Below are 24,170 nucleotides of genomic sequence, written 5' to 3'. Positions count from 1 at the left end.
TTTCATAGATCTCCCGTTCACAACAGACAAATGGGATGATGTGCCGAGAGTGTGCTAAAGGATGAGTCCGCTCATAACGTCAATACACTCGATCTGCCCCCAGCCTGCTGCTCGATCAATAATGCAATTAGGGCAGGCTACTGATTTTGCTCCTATAAACAGATCTGTGAACCCACTTACTGTCTATTATTAGAGGACACGCCTCCTTCCTGCAGTCTGTACACCATGTACACTGCACACTAGCACTGCTGTGCCCTCACTCTGCTCACCAGATGACACGCCTCCTTCCTGCAGTCTGTACACCATGTACACTGCACACTAGCACTGCTGTGCCCTCACTCTGCTCACCAGATGACACGCCTCCTTCCTGCAGTGTGTGCACCGTGTACACTGCACACTAGCACTGCTGTGCCCTCACTCTGCTCACCAGATGACACGCCTCCTTCCTGCAGTCTGTACACTGCACACTAGCCCTGCTGTGCCTTCACTCTGCTCACCAGATGACACGCCTCCTTCCTGCAGCCTGTGCACCGTGTACACTGAACACTAGTACTGCTGTGCCTTCACTCTGCTCACCAGGTGACACGCCTCCTTCCTGCAGTCTGTGCACCGTGTACACTGTACACTAGCACTGCTGTGTCTTCACTCTGCTCACCAGATAACACGCCTCCTTCCTGCAGTCTGTACACCGTGTACACTGCACACTAGCACTGCTGTGCTCTCACTCTGCTCACCAGAGGACACGCCTCCTTCCTGCAGTCTGTGCACCGTGTACACTGCACACTAGCACTGCTCTGCCTTCACTCTGCTCACCAGAGGACACGCCTCCTTCCTGCAGTCTGTGCACCGTGTACACTGCACACTAGTACTGCTGTGCCTTCACTCTACTCACCAGATGACACGCCTCCTTCCTGCAGTGTGTGCACCGTGTACACTGCACACTAGCACTGCTCTGCCTTCACTCTACTCACCAGATGACACGCCTCCTTCCTGCAGTCTGTACACTGCACACTAGCCCTGCTGTGCCTTCACTCTGCTCACCAGATGACACGCCTCCTTCCTACAGCCTGTGCACCGTGTACACTGCACACTAGTACTGCTGTGCCTTCACTCTGCTCACCAGGTGACACGCCTCCTTCCTGCAGTCTGTGCACCGTGTACACTGTACACTAGCACTGCTGTGTCTTCACTCTGCTCACCAGATGACACGCCTCCTTCCTGCAGTCTGTGCACCGTGCACACTGCACACTAGCACTGCTGTGCCTTCACTCTACTCACCAGATGACACGCCTCCTTCCAGCAGTCTGTGCACCGTGTACACTGCACACTAGCACTGCTCTGCCTTCATTCTGCTCACCAGATGACACGCCTCCTTCCAGCAGCCTGTGCACCGTGTACACTGCACACTAGTACTGCTGTGCCTTCACTCTGCTCACCAGATGACAGGCCTCCTTCCTGCAGTCTGTACACTGCACACTAGCACTGCTGTGCCTTCACTCTGCTCACCAGATGACACGCCTCCTTCCTGCAGCCTGTGCACCGTGTACACTACACACTAGTACTGCTGTGCCCTCACTCTGCTCACCAGATGACACGCCTCCTTCCTGCAGTCTGTACACCATGTACACTGCACACTAGCACTGCTGTGCCCTCACTCTGCTCACCAGATGACACGCCTCCTTCCTGCAGTCTGTGCACCGTGTACACTGCACACTAGCACTGCTGTGCCTTCACTCTGCTCACCAGATGACACGCCTCCTTCCTGCAGTCTGTACACCGTGTACACTGCACACTAGCACTGCTGTGCTCTCACTCTGCTCACCAGATGACACGCCTCCTTCCTGCAGTCTGTGCACCGTGTACACTGCACACTAGCACTGCTCTGCCTTCACTCTGCTCACCAGAGGACACGCCTCCTTCCTGCAGTCTGTGCACCGTGTACACTGCACACTAGTACTGCTGTGCCTTCACTCTACTCACCAGATGACACGCCTCCTTCCTGCAGTGTGTGCACCGTGTACACTGCACACTAGCACTGCTGTGCCTTCACTCTGCTCACCAGATGACACGCCTCCTTCCTGCAGTCTGTACACTGCACACTAGCCCTGCTGTGCCTTCACTCTGCTCACCAGATGACACGCCTCCTTCCTGCAGCCTGTGCACCGTGTACACTGAACACTAGTACTGCTGTGCCTTCACTCTGCTCACCAGGTGACACGCCTCCTTCCTGCAGTCTGTGCACCGTGTACACTGTACACTAGCACTGCTGTGTCTTCACTCTGCTCACCAGATGACACGCCTCCTTCCTGCAGTCTGTACACCGTGTACACTGCACACTAGCACTGCTGTGCTCTCACTCTGCTCACCAGATGACACGCCTCCTTCCTGCAGTCTGTGCACCGTGTACACTGCACACTAGCACTGCTCTGCCTTCACTCTGCTCACCAGAGGACACGCCTCCTTCCTGCAGTCTGTGCACCGTGTACACTGCACACTAGTACTGCTGTGCCTTCACTCTACTCACCAGATGACACGCCTCCTTCCTGCAGTGTGTGCACCGTGTACACTGCACACTAGCACTGCTCTGCCTTCACTCTACTCACCAGATGACACGCCTCCTTCCTGCAGTCTGTACACTGCACACTAGCCCTGCTGTGCCTTCACTCTGCTCACCAGATGACACGCCTCCTTCCTGCAGCCTGTGCACCGTGTACACTGCACACTAGTACTGCTGTGCCTTCACTCTGCTCACCAGATGACACGCCTCCTTCCTGCAGTCTGTACACCATGTACACTGCACACTAGCACTGCTGTGCCCTCACTCTGCTCACCAGATGACACGCCTCCTTCCTGCAGTCTGTACACCATGTACACTGCACACTAGCACTGCTGTGCCCTCACTCTGCTCACCAGATGACACGCCTCCTTCCTGCAGTCTGTGCACCGTGTACACTGCACACTAGCACTGCTCTGCCTTCACTCTGCTCACCAGAGGACACGCCTCCTTCCTGCAGTCTGTGCACCGTGTACACTGCACACTAGTACTGCTGTGCCTTCACTCTACTCACCAGATGACACGCCTCCTTCCTGCAGTGTGTGCACCGTGTACACTGCACACTAGCACTGCTCTGCCTTCACTCTACTCACCAGATGACACGCCTCCTTCCTGCAGTCTGTACACTGCACACTAGCCCTGCTGTGCCTTCACTCTGCTCACCAGATGACACGCCTCCTTCCTGCAGCCTGTGCACCGTGTACACTGCACACTAGTACTGCTGTGCCTTCACTCTGCTCACCAGATGACACGCCTCCTTCCTGCAGCCTGTGCACCGTGTACACTGCACACTAGTACTGCTGTGCCCTCACTCTGCTCACCAGATGACACGCCTCCTTCCTGCAGTCTGTACACCATGTACACTGCACACTAGCACTGCTGTGCCCTCACTCTGCTCACCAGATGACACGCCTCCTTCCTGCAGTCTGTGCACCGTGTACACTGCACACTAGCACTGCTGTGCCTTCACTCTGCTCACCAGATGACACGCCTCCTTCCTGCAGTATGTGCACCGTGTACACTGCACACTAGCACTGCTCTGCCTTCACTCTGCTCACCAGAGGACACGCCTCCTTCCTGCAGTCTGTGCACCGTGTACACTGCACACTAGTACTGCTGTGCCTTCACTCTACTCACCAGATGACACGCCTCCTTCCTGCAGTGTGTGCACCGTGTACACTGCACACTAGCACTGCTGTGCCTTCACTCTGCTCACCAGATGACACGCCTCCTTCCTGCAGTGTGTGCACCGTGTACACTGCACACTAGCACTGCTGTGCCTTCACTCTGCTCACCAGATGACACGCCTCCTTCCTGCAGTCTGTACACTGCACACTAGCCCTGCTGTGCCTTCACTCTGCTCACCAGATGACACGCCTCCTTCCTGCAGCCTGTGCACCGTGTACACTGAACACTAGTACTGCTGTGCCTTCACTCTGCTCACCAGGTGACACGCCTCCTTCCTGCAGTCTGTGCACCGTGTACACTGTACACTAGCACTGCTGTGTCTTCACTCTGCTCACCAGATGACACGCCTCCTTCCTGCAGTCTGTACACCGTGTACACTGCACACTAGCACTGCTGTGCTCTCACTCTGCTCACCAGATGACACGCCTCCTTCCTGCAGTCTGTGCACCGTGTACACTGCACACTAGCACTGCTCTGCCTTCACTCTGCTCACCAGAGGACACGCTTCCTTCCTGCAGTCTGTGCACCGTGTACACTGCACACTAGTACTGCTGTGCCTTCACTCTACTCACCAGATGACACGCCTCCTTCCTGCAGTGTGTGCACCGTGTACACTGCACACTAGCACTGCTCTGCCTTCACTCTACTCACCAGATGACACGCCTCCTTCCTGCAGTCTGTACACTGCACACTAGCCCTGCTGTGCCTTCACTCTGCTCACCAGATGACACGCCTCCTTCCTGCAGCCTGTGCACCGTGTACACTGCACACTAGTACTGCTGTGCCTTCACTCTGCTCACCAGATGACACGCCTCCTTCCTGCAATCTGTACACCATGTACACTGCACACTAGCACTGCTGTGCCCTCACTCTGCTCACCAGATGACACGCCTCCTTCCTGCAGTCTGTACACCATGTACACTGCACACTAGCACTGCTGTGCCCTCACTCTGCTCACCAGATGACACGCCTCCTTCCTGCAGTCTGTACACCATGTACACTGCACACTAGCACTGCTGTGCCCTCACTCTGCTCACCAGATGACACGCCTCCTTCCTGCAGTCTGTACACCATGTACACTGCACACTAGCACTGCAGTGCCCTCACTCTGCTCACCAGATGACACGCCTCCTTCCTGCAGTCTGTGCACCGTGTACACTGCACACTAGCACTGCTGTGCCCTCACTCTGCTCACCAGATGACACGCCTCCTTCCTGCAGTCTGTACACCATGTACACTGCACACTAGCACTGCTGTGCCCTCACTCTGCTCACCAGATGACACGCCTCCTTCCTGCAGTCTGTGCACCGTGTACACTGCACACTAGCACTGCTTTGCCTTCACTCTGCTCACCAGATGACACGCCTCCTTCCTGCAGTCTGTACACCGTGTACACTGCACACTAGCACTGCTGTGCTCTCACTCTGCTCACCAGATGACACGCCTCCTTCCTGCAATCTGTGCACCGTGTACACTGCACACTAGCACTGCTCTGCCTTCACTCTGCTCACCAGAGGACACGCCTCCTTCCTGCAGTCTGTGCACCGTGTACACTGCACACTAGTACTGCTGTGCCTTCACTCTACTCACCAGATGACACGCCTCCTTCCTGCAGTGTGTGCACCGTGTACACTGCACACTAGCACTGCTCTGCCTTCACTCTACTCACCAGATGACACGCCTCCTTCCTGCAGTCTGTACACTGCACACTAGCCCTGCTGTGCCTTCACTCTGCTCACCAGATGACACGCCTCCTTCCTGCAGCCTGTGCACCGTGTACACTGCACACTAGTACTGCTGTGCCTTCACTCTGCTCACCAGGTGACACGCCTCCTTCCTGCAGTCTGTGCACCGTGTACACTGTACACTAGCACTGCTGTGTCTTCACTCTGCTCACCAGATGACACGCCTCCTTCCTGCAGTCTGTGCACCGTGTACACTGCACACTAGCACTGCTGTGCCTTCACTCTACTCACCAGATGACACGCCTCCTTCCAGCAGTCTGTGCACCGTGTACACTGCACACTAGCACTGCTCTGCCTTCATTCTGCTCACCAGATGACACGCCTCCTTCCAGCAGCCTGTGCACCGTGTACACTGCACACTAGTACTGCTGTGCCTTCACTCTGCTCACCAGATGACAGGCCTCCTTCCTGAAGTCTGTACACTGCACACTAGCACTGCTGTGCCTTCACTCTGCTCACCAGATGACACGCCTCCTTCCTGCAGCCTGTGCACCGTGTACACTGCACACTAGTACTGCTGTGCCTTCACTCTGCTCACCAGATGACACGCCTCCTTCCTGCAGTCTGTACACCATGTACACTGCACACTAGCACTGCTGTGCCTTCACTCTGCTCACCAGATGACACGCCTCCTTCCTGCAGTCTGTGCACCGTGTACACTGCACACTAGCACTGCTGTGCCTTCACTCTGCTCACCAGATGACATGCCTCCTTCCTGCAGTCTGTGCACCGTGTACACTGCACACTAGCACTGCTCTTCCTTCACTCTAGTCACCAGATGACACGCCTCCTTCCTGCAGTCTGTACACCGTGTACACTGCACACTAGCACTGCTGTGCCCTCACTCTGTTCACCAGATGACACGCCTCCTTCCTGCAGTCTGTGCACCATGTACACTGCACACTAGCACTGCTGTGCCTTCACTCTGCTCACCAGATGACACGCCTCCTTCCTGCAGTCTGTGCACTGTGTACACTGCACACTAGCACTGCTGTGCCCTCACTCTGCTCACCAGATGACACGCCTCCTTCCTGCAGTCTGTGCACTGTGTACACTGCACACTAGCACTGCTGTGCCCTCACTCTGCTCATCAGATGACACGCCTCTTTCCTGCAGTCTGTGCACTGTGTACACTGCACACTAGCCCTGCTGTGCCTTCACTCTGCTCACCAGATGACACGCCTCCTTCCTGCAGCCTGTGCACTCAGTACACTGCACACTAGCACTGCTGCGCCCACACTCTGTTCACCAGATGACACGCCTCCTTCCTGCAGTCTGTACACCATGTACACTGCACACTAGCACTGCTGCGCCCTCACCCTGCTCATCAGATGACACGCCTCTTTCCTGCAGTCTGTGCACTGTGTACACTGCACACTAGTACTGCTGCGCCTTCACTCTGCTCACCAGATGACGCACCTCCTTCCTGCAGCCTGTGCACTCAGTACACTGCACACTAGCACTGCTGCGCCCTCACTCTGCTCACCAGATGACACGCCTCCTTCCTGCAGTCTGTACACCATGTAAACTGCACACTAGCACTGCTGCGCCCTCACTCTGCTCACCAGATGGCACGCCTCCTTCCTGCAGTCTGTGCACCGTGTACACTGCACACTAGCACTGCTGTGCCCTCACTCTGCTCACCAGATGACACGCCTCCTTCCTGCCCTGCAATCTGTGCACTGTGTACATTGCACACTAGCACTGCTGTGCCTTCACTCTGCTCACCAGATGACACGCCTCCTTCCTGCAGTCTGTGCACTGTGTACACTGCACACTAGCACTGCTGTGCCTTCACTCTGCTCACCACATGACACGCCTCCTTCCTGCAGTCTGTGCACTGTGTACACTGCACACTAGTACTGCTGTGCCTTTACTCTGTTCACCAGATGACACGCCTCCTTCCTGCAGTCTGTGCACTGTGTACACTGCACACTAGTACTGCTGTGCCTTCACTCTGCTCACCAGATGACACGCCTCCTTCCTGCAGTCTGTGCACTGCACACTAGCCCTGCTGTGCCTTCACTCTGTTCACCAGATGACACGCCTCCTTCCTGCAGTCTGTGCACTGTGTACATTGCACACTAGTACTGCTGTGCTTTCACTCTGCTCACCAGATGACACGCCTCCTTCCTGCAGTCTGTGCACTGTGTACACTGCACACTAGAACTGCTGTGCCCTCACTCTGCTCACCAGATGACACGCCTCCTTCCTGCAGTCTGTGCAATGTGTACACTGCACACTAGCACTGCTGTGCCCTCACTCTGCTCACCAGATGACACGCCTCCTTCCTGCAGTCTGTGCACTGTGTACATTGCACACTAGCACTGCTGTGCCTTCACTCTGTTCACCAGATGACACGCCTCCTTCCTGCAGTCTGTGCACTGTGTACACTGCACACTAGTACTGCTGTGCCCTCACTCTGCTCACCAGATGACACGCCTCCTTCCTGCAGTCTGTGCACTGTGTACACTGCACACTAGCACTGCTGTGCCTTCATTCTGCTCACCAGATGACACGCCTCCTTCATGCAGTCTGTACGCCGTGTACACTGCACACTAGTACTGCTGTGCCTTCACTCTGCTCACCAGATGACACGCCTCCTTCCTGCAGTCTGTGCACCGTGTATGCTGTACACTAGCACTGCTGTGCCCTCACTCTGCTCACCAGATGACACGCCTCCTTCCTGCAGTCTTTACACCATGTACACTGCACACTAGCACTGCTGTGCCCTCACTCTGCTCACCAGATGGCACGCCTCCTTCCTGCAGTCTGTGCACTGTGTACACTGCACACTAGTACTGCTGTGCCTTCACTCGGCTCACCAGATGACACGCCTCCTTCCTGCAGTCTGTGCACTGCACACTAGCCCTGCTGTGCCTTCACTCTGTTCACCAGATGACACGCCTCCTTCCTGCAGTCTGTGCACTGTGTACACTGCACACTAGTACTGCTGTGCCTTCACTCTGTTCACCAGATGACACGCCTCCTTCCTGCAGTCTGTGCACTGTGTACACTGCACACTAGTACTGCTGTGCCTTCACTCTGCTCACCAGATGACACGCCTCCTTCCTGCAGTCTGTGCACTGCACACTAGCCCTGCTGTGCCTTCACTCTGTTCACCAGATGACACGCCTCCTTCCTGCAGTCTGTGCACTGTGTACATTGCACACTAGTACTGCTGTGCCTTCACTCTGCTCAAGAGATGACACGCCTCCTTCCTGCAGTCTGTGCACTGTGTACACTGCACACTAGAACTGCTGTTCCCTCACTCTGCTCACCAGATGACACGCCTCCTTCCTGCAGTCTGTGCACTGTGTACACTGCACACTAGCACTGTTGTGCCCTCACTCTGCTCACCAGATGACACGCCTCCTTCCTGCAGTCTGTGCACTGTGTACATTGCACACTAGCACTGCTGTGCCTTCACTCTGTTCACCAGATGACACGCCTCCTTCCTGCAGTCTGTGCACTGTGTACACTGCACACTAGTACTGCTGTGCCCTCACTCTGCTCACCAGATGACACGCCTCCTTCCTGCAGTCTGTGCACTGTGTACACAGCACACTAGCACTGCTGTGCCTTCACTCTGTTCACCAGATGACACGCCTCCTTCCTGCAGTCTGTGCACTGTGTACACTGCACACTAGCACTGCTGTGCCTTCATTCTGCTCACCAGATGACACGCCTCCTTCATGCAGTCTGTACGCCGTGTACACTGCACACTAGTACTGCTGTGCCTTCACTCTGCTCACCAGATGACACGCCTCCTTCCTGCAGTCTGTGCACCGTGTATGCTGTACACTAGCACTGCTGTGCCCTCACTCTGCTTACCAGATGGCACGCCTCCTTCCTGCAGTCTGTGCACTGTGGACACTGCACACTAGTACTGCTGTGCCTTCACTCTGTTCACCAGATGACATGCCTCCTTCCTGCAGTCTGTGCACCGTGTACACTGCACACTAGCACTGCTCTGCCTTCACTCTGCTCACCAGAGGACACGCCTCCTTCCTGCAGTCTGTGCACCGTGTACACTGCACACTAGTACTGCTGTGCCTTCACTCTACTCACCAGATGACACGCCTCCTTCCTGCAGTGTGTGCACCGTGTACACTGCACACTAGCACTGCTCTGCCTTCACTCTACTCACCAGATGACACGCCTCCTTCCTGCAGTCTGTACACTGCACACTAGCCCTGCTGTGCCTTCACTCTGCTCACCAGATGACACGCCTCCTTCCTGCAGCCTGTGCACCGTGTACACTGCACACTAGTACTGCTGTGCCTTCACTCTGCTCACCAGATGACACGCCTCCTTCCTGCAGTCTGTACACCATGTACACTGCACACTAGCACTGCTGTGCCCTCACTCTGCTCACCAGATGACACGCCTCCTTCCTGCAGTCTGTACACCATGTACACTGCACACTAGCACTGCTGTGCCCTCACTCTGCTCACCAGATGACACGCCTCCTTCCTGCAGTCTGTGCACCGTGTACACTGCACACTAGCACTGCTCTGCCTTCACTCTGCTCACCAGAGGACACGCCTCCTTCCTGCAGTCTGTGCACCGTGTACACTGCACACTAGTACTGCTGTGCCTTCACTCTACTCACCAGATGACACGCCTCCTTCCTGCAGTGTGTGCACCGTGTACACTGCACACTAGCACTGCTCTGCCTTCGCTCTACTCACCAGATGACACGCCTCCTTCCTGCAGTCTGTACACTGCACACTAGCCCTGCTGTGCCTTCACTCTGCTCACCAGATGACACGCCTCCTTCCTGCAGCCTGTGCACCGTGTACACTGCACACTAGTACTGCTGTGCCTTCACTCTGCTCACCAGATGACACGCCTCCTTCCTGCAGCCTGTGCACCGTGTACACTGCACACTAGTACTGCTGTGCCCTCACTCTGCTCACCAGATGACACGCCTCCTTCCTGCAGTCTGTACACCATGTACACTGCACACTAGCACTGCTGTGCCCTCACTCTGCTCACCAGATGACACGCCTCCTTCCTGCAGTCTGTGCACCGTGTACACTGCACACTAGCACTGCTGTGCCTTCACTCTGCTCACCAGATGACACGCCTCCTTCCTGCAGTATGTGCACCGTGTACACTGCACACTAGCACTGCTCTGCCTTCACTCTGCTCACCAGAGGACACGCCTCCTTCCTGCAGTCTGTGCACCGTGTACACTGCACACTAGTACTGCTGTGCCTTCACTCTACTCACCAGATGACACGCCTCCTTCCTGCAGTGTGTGCACCGTGTACACTGCACACTAGCACTGCTGTGCCTTCACTCTGCTCACCAGATGACACGCCTCCTTCCTGCAGTGTGTGCACCGTGTACACTGCACACTAGCACTGCTGTGCCTTCACTCTGCTCACCAGATGACACGCCTCCTTCCTGCAGTCTGTACACTGCACACTAGCCCTGCTGTGCCTTCACTCTGCTCACCAGATGACACGCCTCCTTCCTGCAGCCTGTGCACCGTGTACACTGAACACTAGTACTGCTGTGCCTTCACTCTGCTCACCAGGTGACACGCCTCCTTCCTGCAGTCTGTGCACCGTGTACACTGTACACTAGCACTGCTGTGTCTTCACTCTGCTCACCAGATGACACGCCTCCTTCCTGCAGTCTGTACACCGTGTACACTGCACACTAGCACTGCTGTGCTCTCACTCTGCTCACCAGATGACACGCCTCCTTCCTGCAGTCTGTGCACCGTGTACACTGCACACTAGCACTGCTCTGCCTTCACTCTGCTCACCAGAGGACACGCTTCCTTCCTGCAGTCTGTGCACCGTGTACACTGCACACTAGTACTGCTGTGCCTTCACTCTACTCACCAGATGACACGCCTCCTTCCTGCAGTGTGTGCACCGTGTACACTGCACACTAGCACTGCTCTGCCTTCACTCTACTCACCAGATGACACGCCTCCTTCCTGCAGTCTGTACACTGCACACTAGCCCTGCTGTGCCTTCACTCTGCTCACCAGATGACACGCCTCCTTCCTGCAGCCTGTGCACCGTGTACACTGCACACTAGTACTGCTGTGCCTTCACTCTGCTCACCAGATGACACGCCTCCTTCCTGCAATCTGTACACCATGTACACTGCACACTAGCACTGCTGTGCCCTCACTCTGCTCACCAGATGACACGCCTCCTTCCTGCAGTCTGTACACCATGTACACTGCACACTAGCACTGCTGTGCCCTCACTCTGCTCACCAGATGACACGCCTCCTTCCTGCAGTCTGTACACCATGTACACTGCACACTAGCACTGCTGTGCCCTCACTCTGCTCACCAGATGACACGCCTCCTTCCTGCAGTCTGTACACCATGTACACTGCACACTAGCACTGCAGTGCCCTCACTCTGCTCACCAGATGACACGCCTCCTTCCTGCAGTCTGTGCACCGTGTACACTGCACACTAGCACTGCTGTGCCCTCACTCTGCTCACCAGATGACACGCCTCCTTCCTGCAGTCTGTACACCATGTACACTGCACACTAGCACTGCTGTGCCCTCACTCTGCTCACCAGATGACACGCCTCCTTCCTGCAGTCTGTGCACCGTGTAAACTGCACACTAGCACTGCTGTGCCTTCACTCTGCTCACCAGATGACACGCCTCCTTCCTGCAGTCTGTACACCGTGTACACTGCACACTAGCACTGCTGTGCTCTCACTCTGCTCACCAGATGACACGCCTCCTTCCTGCAGTCTGTGCACCGTGTACACTGCACACTAGCACTGCTCTGCCTTCACTCTGCTCACCAGAGGACACGCCTCCTTCCTGCAGTCTGTGCACCGTGTACACTGCACACTAGTACTGCTGTGCCTTCACTCTACTCACCAGATGACACGCCTCCTTCCTGCAGTGTGTGCACCGTGTACACTGCACACTAGCACTGCTCTGCCTTCACTCTACTCACCAGATGACACGCCTCCTTCCTGCAGTCTGTACACTGCACACTAGCCCTGCTGTGCCTTCACTCTGCTCACCAGATGACACGCCTCCTTCCTGCAGCCTGTGCACCGTGTACACTGCACACTAGTACTGCTGTGCCTTCACTCTGCTCACCAGGTGACACGCCTCCTTCCTGCAGTCTGTGCACCGTGTACACTGTACACTAGCACTGCTGTGTCTTCACTCTGCTCACCAGATGACACGCCTCCTTCCTGCAGTCTGTGCACCGTGTACACTGCACACTAGCACTGCTGTGCCTTCACTCTACTCACCAGATGACACGCCTCCTTCCAGCAGTCTGTGCACCGTGTACACTGCACACTAGCACTGCTCTGCCTTCATTCTGCTCACCAGATGACACGCCTCCTTCCAGCAGCCTGTGCACCGTGTACACTGCACACTAGTACTGCTGTGCCTTCACTCTGCTCACCAGATGACACGCCTCCTTCCTGCAGTCTGTACACTGCACACTAGCACTGCTGTGCCTTCACTCTGCTCACCAGATGACACGCCTCCTTCCTGCAGCCTGTGCACCGTGTACACTGCACACTAGTACTGCTGTGCCTTCACTCTGCTCACCAGATGACACGCCTCCTTCCTGCAGTCTGTACACCATGTACACTGCACACTAGCACTGCTGTGCCTTCACTCTGCTCACCAGATGACACGCCTCCTTCCTGCAGTCTGTGCACCGTGTACACTGCACACTAGCACTGCTGTGCCTTCACTCTGCTCACCAGATGACATGCCTCCTTCCTGCAGTCTGTGCACCGTGTACACTGCACACTAGCACTGCTCTTCCTTCACTCTAGTCACCAGATGACACGCCTCCTTCCTGCAGTCTGTACACCGTGTACACTGCACACTAGCACTGCTGTGCCCTCACTCTGTTCACCAGATGACACGCCTCCTTCCTGCAGTCTGTGCACCATGTACACTGCACACTAGCACTGCTGTGCCTTCACTCTGCTCACCAGATGACACGCCTCCTTCCTGCAGTCTGTGCACTGTGTACACTGCACACTAGCACTGCTGTGCCCTCACTCTGCTCACCAGATGACACGCCTCCTTCCTGCAGTCTGTGCACTGTGTACACTGCACACTAGCACTGCTGTGCCCTCACTCTGCTCATCAGATGACACGCCTCTTTCCTGCAGTCTGTGCACTGTGTACACTGCACACTAGCCCTGCTGTGCCTTCACTCTGCTCACCAGATGACACGCCTCCTTCCTGCAGCCTGTGCACTCAGTACACTGCACACTAGCACTGCTGCGCCCACACTCTGTTCACCAGATGACACGCCTCCTTCCTGCAGTCTGTACACCATGTACACTGCACACTAGCACTGCTGCGCCCTCACCCTGCTCATCAGATGACACGCCTCTTTCCTGCAGTCTGTGCACTGTGTACACTGCACACTAGTACTGCTGCGCCTTCACTCTGCTCACCAGATGACGCACCTCCTTCCTGCAGCCTGTGCACTCAGTACACTGCACACTAGCACTGCTGCGCCCTCACTCTGCTCACCAGATGACACGCCTCCTTCCTGCAGTCTGTACACCATGTAAACTGCACACTAGCACTGCTGCGCCCTCACTCTGCTCACCAGATGGCACGCCTCCTTCCTGCAGTCTGTGCACCGTGTACACTGCACACTAGCACTGCTGTGCCCTCACTCTGCTCACCAGATGACACGCCTCCTTCCTGCCCTGCAATCTGTGCACTGTGTACATTGCACACTAGCACTGCTGTGCCTTCACTCTGCTCACCAGATGACACGCCTCCTTCCTGCAGTCTGTGCACTGTGTACACTGCACACTAGCACTGCTGTGCCTTCACTCTGCTCACCACATGACACGCCTCCTTCCTGCAGTCTGTGCACTGTGTACACTGCACACTAGTACTGCTGTGCCTTTACTCTGTTCACCAGATGACACGCCTCCTTCCTGCAGTCTGTGCACTGTGTACACTGCACACTAGTACTGCTGTGCCTTCACTCTGCTCACCAGATGACACGCCTCCTTCCTGCAGTCTGTGCACTGCACACTAGCCCTGCTGTGCCTTCACTCTGTTCACCAGATGACACGCCTCCTTCCTGCAGTCTGTGCACTGTGTACATTGCACACTAGTACTGCTGTGCTTTCACTCTGCTCACCAGATGACACGCCTCCTTCCTGCAGTCTGTGCACTGTGTACACTGCACACTAGAACTGCTGTGCCCTCACTCTGCTCACCAGATGACACGCCTCCTTCCTGCAGTCTGTGCAATGTGTACACTGCACACTAGCACTGCTGTGCCCTCACTCTGCTCACCAGATGACACGCCTCCTTCCTGCAGTCTGTGCACTGTGTACATTGCACACTAGCACTGCTGTGCCTTCACTCTGTTCACCAGATGACACGCCTCCTTCCTGCAGTCTGTGCACTGTGTACACTGCACACTAGTACTGCTGTGCCCTCACTCTGCTCACCAGATGACACGCCTCCTTCCTGCAGTCTGTGCACTGTGTACACTGCACACTAGCACTGCTGTGCCTTCATTCTGCTCACCAGATGACACGCCTCCTTCATGCAGTCTGTACGCCGTGTACACTGCACACTAGTACTGCTGTGCCTTCACTCTGCTCACCAGATGACACGCCTCCTTCCTGCAGTCTGTGCACCGTGTATGCTGTACACTAGCACTGCTGTGCCCTCACTCTGCTCACCAGATGACACGCCTCCTTCCTGCAGTCTTTACACCATGTACACTGCACACTAGCACTGCTGTGCCCTCACTCTGCTCACCAGATGGCACGCCTCCTTCCTGCAGTCTGTGCACTGTGTACACTGCACACTAGTACTGCTGTGCCTTCACTCTGTTCACCAGATGACACGCCTCCTTCCTGCAGTCTGTGCACTGTGTACACTGCACACTAGTACTGCTGTGCCTTCACTCTGCTCACCAGATGACACGCCTCCTTCCTGCAGTCTGTGCACTGTGTACACTGCACACTAGTACTGCTGTGCCTTCACTCGGCTCACCAGATGACACGCCTCCTTCCTGCAGTCTGTGCACTGCACACTAGCCCTGCTGTGCCTTCACTCTGTTCACCAGATGACACGCCTCCTTCCTGCAGTCTGTGCACTGTGTACACTGCACACTAGTACTGCTGTGCCTTCACTCTGTTCACCAGATGACACGCCTCCTTCCTGCAGTCTGTGCACTGTGTACACTGCACACTAGTACTGCTGTGCCTTCACTCTGCTCACCAGATGACACGCCTCCTTCCTGCAGTCTGTGCACTGCACACTAGCCCTGCTGTGCCTTCACTCTGTTCACCAGATGACACGCCTCCTTCCTGCAGTCTGTGCACTGTGTACATTGCACACTAGTACTGCTGTGCCTTCACTCTGCTCAAGAGATGACACGCCTCCTTCCTGCAGTCTGTGCACTGTGTACACTGCACACTAGAACTGCTGTTCCCTCACTCTGCTCACCAGATGACACGCCTCCTTCCTGCAGTCTGTGCACTGTGTACACTGCACACTAGCACTGCTGTGCCCTCACTCTGCTCACCAGATGACACGCCTCCTTCCTGCAGTCTGTGCACTGTGTACATTGCACACTAGCACTGCTGTGCCTTCACTCTGTTCACCAGATGACACGCCTCCTTCCTGCAGTCTGTGCACTGTGTACACTGCACACTAGTACTGCTGTGCCCTCACTCTGCTCACCAGATGACACGCCTCCTTCCTGCAGTCTGTGCACTGTGTACACTGCACACTAGCACTGCTGTGCCTTCACTCTGTTCACCAGATGACACGCCTCCTTCCTGCAGTCTGTGCACTGTGTACACTGCACACTAGCACTGCTGTGCCTTCATTCTGCTCACCAGATGACACGCCTCCTTCATGCAGTCTGTACGCCGTGTACACTGCACACTAGTACTGCTGTGCCTTCACTCTGCTCACCAGATGACACGCCTCCTTCCTGCAGTCTGTGCACCGTGTATGCTGTACACTAGCACTGCTGTGCCCTCACTCTGCTTACCAGATGGCACGCCTCCTTCCTGCAGTCTGTGCACTGTGGACACTGCACACTAGTACTGCTGTGCCTTCACTCTGTTCACCAGATGACATGCCTCCTTCCTGCAGTCTGTGCACTGTGTACACTGCACACTAGTACTGCTGTGCCTTCACTCTGCTCACCAGATGACACGCCTCCTTTCTGCAGTCTGTGCACTGCACACTAGCCCTGCTGTGCCTTCACTTTGTTCACCAGATGACACGCCTCCTTCCTGCAGTCTGTGCACTGTGTACATTGCACACTAGTACTGCTGTGCCCTCACTCTGTTCACCAGATGACACGCCTCCTTCCTGCAGTCTGTGCACTGTGTACACTGCACACTAGAACTGCTGTGCCCTCACTCTGCTCACCAGATGACACGCCTCCTTCCTGCAGTCTGTGCACTGTGTACACTGCACACTAGCACTGCTGTGCCCTCACTCTGCTCACCAGATGACACGCCTCCTTCCTGCAGTCTGTGCACTGTGTACACTGCACACTAGAACTGCTGTGCCCTCACTCTGCTCACCAGATGACACGCCTCCTTCCTGCAGTCTGTACACCATGTACACTGCACACTAGCACTGCTGTGCTGTGCTCTCTCCATAAGTAAAAATGATATTACTATTAATAATGATAAAATAATAGTAATCAAGTAAGTTAAAGAGAATCTGTATTGTTAAAATCGCACAAAAGTAAACATACCAGTGCGTTAGGGGACATCTCCTATTACCCTCTGACACAATTTCGCCGCTCCTCGCCGCATTAAAAGTGGTTAAAAACAGTTTTAAAAAGTTTGTTTATAAACAAACAAAATGGCCACCAAAACAGGAAGTAGGTTGATGTACAGTATGTTCACACATAGAAAATACATCCAAACACAAGCAGGCTGTATACAGCTTTCCTTTTGAATCTCAAGAGATCATTTGTGTGTTTCTTTCCCCCTTCTGCTCTCATGCACTGAAGTTTCAGGCTGCTCTTTTCTTCCTGCAAACAGCTTTGCCCTTGTCTATAATTCCTCAGTATGTGAAAGCCCAGCCAGCTCAGAGGACGATTTATCCAGCTTGTAAAAGATCAGAGAGAAGAGAGAAGCTGCCCTAATCTAAACAATACACAGGCAGTGTGCATAGAGGGGCCTGTAAGGGGGAGTTCATAGCAGAACCACAACACTGAAGAACTTGGCAGCCTTCCAGACACAGGCCGACAAGTCTGACAAGGGAAAGATACATTGATTTATTACAGAGACTGTGATAGTAGAACGTGCTGCAGTAAGCCAGAACACATTAGAATAGCTTTTGGAACTTGTAGGATGATAAAAAACAGGATGCAATTTTTGTTACGGAGTCTCTTTAAGCCAGTGACAGGTTTACTTGAAGCACAACAGGCACGATGACTGTTATTCTATTGCCAGTTCAGCTGTCATCACATGAATCACATTTGAGTATTACAATAGTTGACATGGGTTATACACAGTTCACCCTAAGCTGTAATACGGACATAAATACATTATTATATGATCTGTTTATGCTCCGCATTATAGCCGGGAATGTGAAATCGAGGCACATAGACTGAAATCTCACAAGTGTAATTAGGCACATTGACGGCAGCCCTCCGAGCGCTGGAAATGTAGAATAACACAACGCGGGTCCGAAAGGTCAGGAGACTGATATTATTAATGCAATTTATTCCTGGAGAAAAAGAGCAACTGCAGGACTGCTAGAAACGCACTCTGAGACCTTGAACATGGGCTGTGCCCCCCGCAGCTATGAGAGCCCACCGGCAGCATCCACACCCAAAGACAATGGATGCTGAGCAGCAGGACTAGATAACTCAAAATGCACGCTGCAGGGAAAATAATACAAACAATGAATAAACATGCAGGATACGCACTGCCCCACATTGTATTTGTGATGACTTGAGGTGATAGTTTACCTCTGATCAGTGTACAGACATGCAGCTTGGTTCTCTGCTGAGCAGTCCTTCAGAGAGAGGAAGAAGGGGGGAGAGGGGTTGCGAGTAGTTGCAAGTCCTAAACACCAACAAATAACATTTGTAAATGTAAAGCGCTTTTCTCTCGTAAGACTCAAAGCACATAAGCAGGGCTCAGACCAATAAACAGGTGGGTTTTCAGTCTGGATTTAAATAACTCCAGGGAAGGGGCTGTCTTTACTGGGTGTGGTAGAGAGTTCCAAAGGGTAGGGGCAGCATGACAGAGAGCTCTGGCTCCAAACCTTTTGAGGTGCACTCTAGGAGTGACCAGGTTTATGGAATCTGCTGATGTGAGGTTGTTAGAGGTGTGGTGCAGCTTCTGCAAGTCCTTCATGTATCCAGGGCCCAGATTGTGCAGGGATTTAAATGTCTACAGTCCAGTCTTGAAGAGTGGAGCTAATGTGTACAGCAGCCCCCCCCCCCCACACACACACACACCACTGACCAGCCAGCAATCTGCCAGGTGGATCAACTCATCCAAGTGACAGCTAATGGCTTTGTACTCACCGCTCACCCCGCCCACTGCATGACATCACACACGCACCGCTCTGCCGAGGATACATCCAAGTGACAGCTAATGGCTTTGTACTCACCGCTAACCCCGCCCACTGCATGACATCACTCCCAGCTCCTGCAGGACGTGCCACCAACATTGGAGGTTCTAAATATGTGTGATTCCAACCATAAGTCATCCTCCCACCCCACTACCCACAATCCCCCTTCCTCCCCTTTTATTATATCCACACCCACCACCAAGCTGTCATTATCTCCATTTAACAAAAAAAAATGTAATTGAAGGGAAAAGTTTTTTCCCCCACATACAGTTACTGAAGAAATTCACTTCTCTGTGTTCTGTGTTTGTTTAGGCAGATCATAGTTCTCATCAGCACCTGTGAATAGACTGCAGGAGAGCTCTGCCGAGACAGCTCTACATATGGTAAACACTGAGGTTTAAAGCACAAGGGAACAGCCATACTATCCCTGGAAAAAACACATCCATAAGTAGATAAATACTTGTTCTACCTACATAACACATGTATTGTACTGTCCACACTTTGACTTCAGTGAATTGTATTCAGTAAATAAAGAGAAAACTGTTCCAGGCATTTTCCATCTTTACTGCCTCTGACTGAAGCAAATCCTGATGTAATTTCCTGACTTACTCTTTTTTTCCCCTCTGCCTGAAATGATGTATGCAGAACTGCAGTGCCATATCTAGCTTGTTTTGTTAAGACAAGTGAGGAGGACATAGACCGTATTTCAGCAGCTTCTGCAGAGGGGTGAGGTGTTTTTCCCTTCTCAGTCTCGTGTCATACTGAACTGCCCTCAGCCAGTCAGCAAGGAGCAGGAATGTGGGAGGGGAAAGAGGAAAGATAACAAGCTTCCCTCTCCCCAGCAATGTACCAAATAGAGCCAGGCTGACTGAGATAAGATTCATTACAGCAGACACATTTATAATTATACTGGAATGCTTGCATGCAGGGTCAAGGTGTAGACTACAAAATAAACACAGAGCAGTGGGTAGTAGAAATGTGATATTATGGATGTCAATCCCTCTTTACCCCTTTCGGTGTTCCCTGCAAAAGTGAAATCATGTAAAACTTCTTTTTTTTTAGAATTTCCATAAACTGTAATGAAGAAATCTTTTTTCCATAAAGGTTATCCTGCTGTGGTTAATCTAAAGCGAAGAGAAAGTTCTGAGTTTAGTTCCCCTTTAAGCCCAGGTTTAAACGCTGTACACAAATGAATGGTAAAATCCTGGATTCTGAACATCCCATTTTTCTTAGCTCTGAAATATGACGTTCATCTCATTTATCTGCAGCAGTTATACATGTCACTGCACAAACCTTTATTGTCACATAAGTTGTCATGTACTGTGCTGCATAAAATGAGATTTGTGCTTAACTAGGACAGAATCAAAATCAACATTCTGTCAGCGTGTGAAATGATGCTGCAGGCAGAGCTGATGCAGGTATTCTGGATTCATCGGAGGCCTCCTGTGACAGGCAATATTGCCTGATAAAAAATGTGCGTTTTAATATCACACACACTTTATCGGCTAAAGAGCGATATGTCGCTGTATACTGAACAGTCAATGACAGCGGGTCCAATGGGGCAAAAGCATCTGAGGCCTGCGACACGGCCTACAGAAAGAAAACATTACAGTCTATGCTGGGGCTGAGAAATCATCCCAGTTACAGTGGACCTGAACTCTTGCACAGGACAGAGGAAAACAGAGAAATGCACCCTGTATGTATTTAGAGAGTTTAGCCGGTCTAATCCCCCCTCATCTGCGACTAATCACAAGTTGTAATCAGACGATGTATGTGCAGATCGACTAAGAGACAGATTTCTTTCTGATCGGAGAGAGATCTGCTGTCTGCTCATATACTGCAGGCGGATTCCTGATCAATTTCAGGAATCGGCCTTGTGACACGGTACCCACTGCCTCACCACCCCTGGCGCCAGGGCCGCCTTCAGTGCATCACAGGTGGCACGGCAGTATGGGGTCCAAGTGAGTCTGGGGCCCAGCAAACAATGCCACTCACATTGGCCCCAGCTACTAGTCTGTCACAGAATGTACAGACTATCAGTGAATGTGGCTGTGTTCGCCTCAGCCGGCAGATTTTACATTGCGATTTTGTTGTGATTTTGCCATGCTTGTGCTTTGCCATTCTAATTTCAGTGAGAGAAAATTGCAATTACTGAGAAAATGATGCATGCAGCGCGTTTTTCGATTTTCGCAAGTTGCACTCACTGCTTAAAGAGAGTCTGAAGCGAGAATAAATCTCGCTTCAGACCTCCTAGATAGCAGGGGCATGTGTGTCCCTGCTAAACCGCCGCTATCCCGCGCCTTAACGGGGGTCCCTTCACCCCCAAATCCCCCTCCGTGCAGCGGGGGAGCGCTTCCGCATTGGGGCAGGGCTAACCGCCGCAGCCCTGCCCCACGCGCGTCTGTCAGCGCGTATCTCCGCCTCTCACCCGCCCCTCTCAGTCTTCCTTCACTGAGAGGGGCGGTGGAGAGGCGGCGATGCGCGTCTGATAGACGCGCTGTGAGGCAGGGCTGCAGCCGTTAGCCCTGCCTCCAGCAGCAGCAAAATCTATGACCAATTTGGTCGTTTATTTTGCGGGGGGGGGGGGGTGTTTGGGGGTGAAGGGACCCCCGTTTAGCCGCGGGATAGCGGCGTTTTAGCAGGGGCACACGTGCCCCTGCTAACTATGAGCTCTGAAGCGAGAATTATTCTCGCTTCAGTGTCTCTTTAAGCACTGCAGTTAGAGTACTCCTATAAAATGACATGTGTGTCAGTGCTTTGCTGATCGCTGGTGGCTACCTTAAATATAGGGGTTTCACCTTACATATGGCGGGAAGTAGGGGGCCCAGTAGGTTTTCCCAGTATGGGGCCCAAAAATTTCTGATGGCAGCCCTGCCTGGCGCAACAGCCCTCCCCCCCCCCCTCCAACAGTGTAAAATGTGTCCCGTGCAGTATACCGGGGGGAGCGTGTATGTGGACAGAGCACAGAGCCAGCAACGGACACCGACAGGTAGAGTACACTGCATGGGGCACATTTTACATTACAGAGACGGCGTCTGGGGTTTCATCGCGATTGTCCGAATATCGAATGGCATTACCGTCGCGCACCCAATCAAGCATGTCGACCGTACATCATGTCTCATCGATACATGCGACCAATTTCAGTCCGAAATTGGTTACACTGTGGATCGGGCATGCTCTTGGCAGCGCCGATTTTCATACAATTAGATTATAATAATAATCAAATCGGATTTCCGATTGGCTGCCAAGTCGCCTGATGTATGCCCACTTTAACCTAACCCTCTCCGCAATCTCTCCACCAGAAATTTGCAGTTCGGTTTTGAGTCACCATTGGTTAGTTCAGTTCCACTTGCTTGTGAGATTTCTAGTCTTGCGATATCAGTGACAATATTATTGGCCACCAGTGTAGTGACAGTTGGCCAATGAGTGCAGTTTAGGGAGAAAGGGACGGGCACAATTTATGACTCAGATCTGAGTCTCACTTCATAAACAGCTGGGCACATTATATTTTAAAGCAAACCCCAAGTTCTTCAGTGTCTAGTAGTCCTCACTCCCCTATACAGTTCCCTGGTGTCTAGTGGCTCCCCTTCCTCCCCTATATAGTTTCCTCGTGTCTAGTGACTACCCTCCCCTATACAGTTCCCTTGTGTCTTGTGGCTCCCCTTCACAGTTCCCTGGTGTCTAGTGACCACCCTCCCCTATACAGTTCCCTCGTGTCTAGTGGTCTTTCTCACTCCATGCAGGCCCTCTCTCTTCATAGTTTTAGCGCTTAGCCCTAGGCTTAGTGCTTCCTGGCAGATGTTTGCAGGCTAAACATAATGCAAAGTGGGGAAAGCACATGCAGGCCAGATTTAATAGCTTTGAGAGCCAGTTTTGGCCCACGAGCCATAGTCTGACATGTATGGTCTTGTGTGAACCAAGCCTTATAATAATACTTGTTAGAAAACTTGCTAAAATACAACCTCAGATTTTTACATACAGGAGATTCTCTCATGAAACTGAATAAAAGTAATCAGGTAACAGGATGGACACCTACCGGCCTGCAGCCAGATTTGCTCCAGGGTTATCCACTGCTGCATTGGCCCCTGCCTCTGAGCGCTGCTGTGTACACTGATCTCAGACATGGCCTGTTCCAGGCGAGACGCAGCTATGGAGGACGCCCGCTGAGATCCTGCAGACATAAAATAACCCAGTCAACACAACACACATACTGCTGCAACAATAAAACACAACACATATACTGCTGCAACAATAAAACACAACACATATACTGCTGCAACAATAAAACACAATACATATACTGCTGCAACAATAATAACTACCAAAGAACACAAATAATCAGCCTCTCGGTGCACAAGGGTCACGCAAGTGTTAAGGTCAGCGTCTGCATCAGTGAGAACATCTTGAGAAGAAATCACATTTGTAATTTATATCCTTTCAGTTGTGGTGCCTCAATGGGAGGCCTATGGGGGGGGGGGGCACTAGAAGGTCAGGGCATGCTATGGGGGAACTGCCAGATAACCTGGTGGCAGGCCAGCTCGCCCAGCAGAAAGCCAGACCAGCCAGCACAGAAGCCAGGTAACTTTGCCTAGTATGTTTAACCTTTTGGGGACCACGGACGTTGAATCAACGTCCAGCAGGTGGTGCTACCGTTCTGACCGGATGTTGATTCAACGTCTGCGCTAATGAACCGTCTCGACGCAATGGTGCGCAGCGGAGAGGGGAGATTAAGCTGTCATATGACAGCTGGCATCTCCCCTTAGTGATCAGCAGCCATCGCGTATGGCTGCTGATCACGTGATCACTACGATCGCCGTCGGATCGTAGTGATCAATTTGACAGCTGCGGCGGCAGGGGGGAAAGAAGAGGATCCACTCACCTCCCTGCCGTTCCAGCGGCAATCGGCGCCCCCCACCTCTCTTACCGGCATCTCTGCTCCTGATGTCAGCACCGGGTCCCGGCTTGATGATGCCATCAAGCCGCGACCCGGAACTGAGCGGCAGTAGTAGCTGAAATGCCGGCCGGAGCGGAGGGATCCGCTGCGGCTCGTCGCTGGAGCCTGGAAGGTGAGTGAAGGCTGCTGCACACAGGGGGGACAC

At 53.3% G+C, this 24,170-nt stretch overlaps 1 protein-coding gene across 5 annotated transcripts in view; it reads right to left on the bottom strand.

Annotated features, from left to right (window-relative positions):
* TTC7A (tetratricopeptide repeat domain 7A) overlaps window positions 1-24,170 on the bottom strand; it is a 464,279-nt gene that overhangs the window by 116,689 nt on the left and 323,420 nt on the right. For all 5 annotated transcript variants that reach the window (XM_068233041.1, XM_068233042.1, XM_068233045.1 and 2 more), the window contains one exon: window positions 23,108-23,242. In XM_068233041.1, the coding sequence (XP_068089142.1) occupies window positions 23,108-23,242 (135 nt within the window). The remainder of the gene's footprint in view (window positions 1-23,107; window positions 23,243-24,170) is intronic.

This window comes from Hyperolius riggenbachi, chromosome 4 (assembly GCF_040937935.1).
Source record: "Hyperolius riggenbachi isolate aHypRig1 chromosome 4, aHypRig1.pri, whole genome shotgun sequence".
Lineage (NCBI taxonomy): Eukaryota > Metazoa > Chordata > Amphibia > Anura > Hyperoliidae > Hyperolius > Hyperolius riggenbachi.
The sequence above is the reverse complement of the archived record's forward strand: the minus strand, read 5'-3'. Positions and strand labels throughout refer to the sequence as shown.